Genomic DNA, 2,500 nt, shown 5'->3' with positions numbered 1-2,500 from the left:
CGCGTTATAGAATGAAACTTTTGAACATGGTATTCACATTCATAAACAATTATTGAATATTTCTGGTGACTTACAGTATTTTTATTTGTTTTATTTGTCATTTTTTTTTACTTTGTTTATGCATTCCCCACGTTTCATCTTCAGAGAACCTATACCTATACTGAATATGATTGTTCCCAAACATTTAAAAGACGGAATCTTAGTCATTTTTTCCAACTGAATGTTATTTCATTCCCTTTGTGCAATATTTGTCAATATTACTTATATATGTTTTTCATGGATTTATTATGAGCTTTCTAGAGATATGATTCTGTTTGTGAAGCAAGCTTTGTGAATTTTTAGTGGTTTCTGTGTATTTGGGTGACCAGTAGATTCTTTAGAGAGAGAGAGAGAGAGAGAGAGAGAGAGAGAGATTCTCCACTTCCTGCTCCTTCATTCCTTTTTTCCATTTCCTCCTCCAGGTCGACAGTGGCCGCCCTTCTCCTCAACAAACATCTTCACATCAACGGCATGACGAGGGGCAGCGTCAAGATCACCGACGATGCCCCCAGCAACGCCAGCCGGGGACACAGCGGCGGGGGCGGGGGCGTAGGCGGTGGCGTGGCCGTATGTGGTGGGGGTCCCACCAAGGATGCGACCACCAACGGCACCACCACCAGTTTCGACAACCTCAACATTACCGAGTCCTGCCTCGACCAACCTCCTGAAGGAGTCGCTGGAGGTGTAGGAGGAGTAGGGGTAGGAGGAGGAGGAGGAGGAGGAGGAGGGGGAGGGAGGGCCATGGACATCCCGAACAGCGACGAGTCGACGCCCACGCCCTCGCCGGGGAGCACGCCCATCGGGAAGCACGGCAAGAGCGCCATGGGCGTGAAAAGGCGGTTTCTCGGAGTGGGCGTGAGGAAGAGTTCCGCGGGCGTGGGGCCAGACGCCATCATGAGCGTCAGCGAGGTGGGTGAGGCGAAGAAGAAGCAGTCTTCGCTTCACAAGATGAAGAGGGAGAGAAAGGTAAGGAAGAGAATTCCAGAGGAGTTCAGTTCTTCGTCTTGAATTCAAAATTTCCTCTTAATCCTCTTAATCAATTCTTTTTTTTTTCAATTCGCTTTCAATTCAAAATCGACCGATTCAATTCATTGGCATTTATCAGTTGGCTTCTTTGGTCAGGTTTAAATTGAAAACAATTTTGAATTGATTTCTACAAATATCGGTTTTTATTCATAAAAGCTTTCAATTCCGTTTTATAAATATGGTTTTTTATTCATAGAAGCTTTTATTTCCCTTAACTTGCACTCATCAAGTATTGTATCTTCCAAAATTCATTTCCAGTTCAAATGTTGACATTGAATTCATTTCCTTCTTTTAGAAATCATTCATTTTTAATTCAGTTTGAAATCAGCTCAATTCACCATTGAATTCATTTCCAATCGAAATGTTGACATTGAATTCATTTCCTTCTTTTAGAAGTCATCTAAATTCAGTTTGAAATCAGCTCAAATCACCGTTGAATTTGATTGAATTAGCAGAAGATCCTATCTGTCAAATCGATAGCAATTTCGTAGCCTAATTTGAATTTTAAAATAAAGCCTAAAATCAGGATTATTTCCTCCACCAACCTACTTAATTTCTTTGACAATTCTGGCGCGGTGATGTAATCCAGTGTCGTAAACTTCAATTACATTTTCGGGCGTTGATTAATTTTTTTTAATGAAATAACTGTGGCTCTGTTTCTTGATCCGTGACGTTAGAATTGAAAGATTCGAATAACAGAATCGGGTCTGGGCAGCCGAGCGTGAAATAAACTTTCGCCCAAAATACAGCATTAGCTGGGATTTCATTTTTTCGCTGGGAAATGACTCCCGTCAAAACACTACATTTGTTTTTTTTTTAATATTACTATTATTTTTTTTTCTTTTTAAAGAAATGACCAATCATATAAAGATACGGAAATAGTATTATTATTATTATTATTATTATTATTATTATTATTATTATTATTATTATTATTATTCAGAACACTACATTTGGTTTTTTTTAATATTACTATTATTTTTTTCTGTTTAAAGAAATGACCAATCGTTAAAGATACGGAAATATTATTATTATTATTATTCATTAGTATTATTATTATTATTATTATTATTATGATTATTATTATTATTATATTATTATTATTATTATTATTAAAAAATATTCATAGTAGTGTGAGTCTTAATATGTAAAAATAAATCCACAATTATGTATATGTATTTAAAGATAAATATGTACTTTTTTACCTTTAAATATGTGTATACATATACATAAATGTGGATTTGTTTTTCCATTATTATTATTATTTTTATTATTATTATTGTTATTATTATTATTATTATTATTATTATTATCATTATCATCCCCATGATTCTGAGACAATGACGAATATAATCTCTCTCTCTCTCTCTCTCTCTCTCTCTCTCTCTCTCTCTCTCTCTCTCTCTCTCTCTCGTTCTATCCCCTGAGTTCCTTT

General features: G+C 36.0%; 1 protein-coding gene across 1 annotated transcript in view; it reads left to right on the top strand.

Moving 5' to 3' along the window:
- Positions 1 to 2,500, top strand: part of LOC135209156 (octopamine receptor beta-1R-like) — a 656,801-nt gene that overhangs the window by 635,395 nt on the left and 18,906 nt on the right. The window contains exon 5 of the mRNA XM_064241817.1: positions 462 to 1,005. Within this exon, the coding sequence (XP_064097887.1) occupies positions 462 to 1,005 (544 nt within the window). The remainder of the gene's footprint in view (positions 1 to 461; positions 1,006 to 2,500) is intronic.

Source organism: Macrobrachium nipponense, chromosome 37, assembly GCF_015104395.2.
Source record: "Macrobrachium nipponense isolate FS-2020 chromosome 37, ASM1510439v2, whole genome shotgun sequence".
NCBI lineage: Eukaryota > Metazoa > Arthropoda > Malacostraca > Decapoda > Palaemonidae > Macrobrachium > Macrobrachium nipponense.
This window is presented reverse-complemented; position numbering and strand designations above follow the sequence as displayed.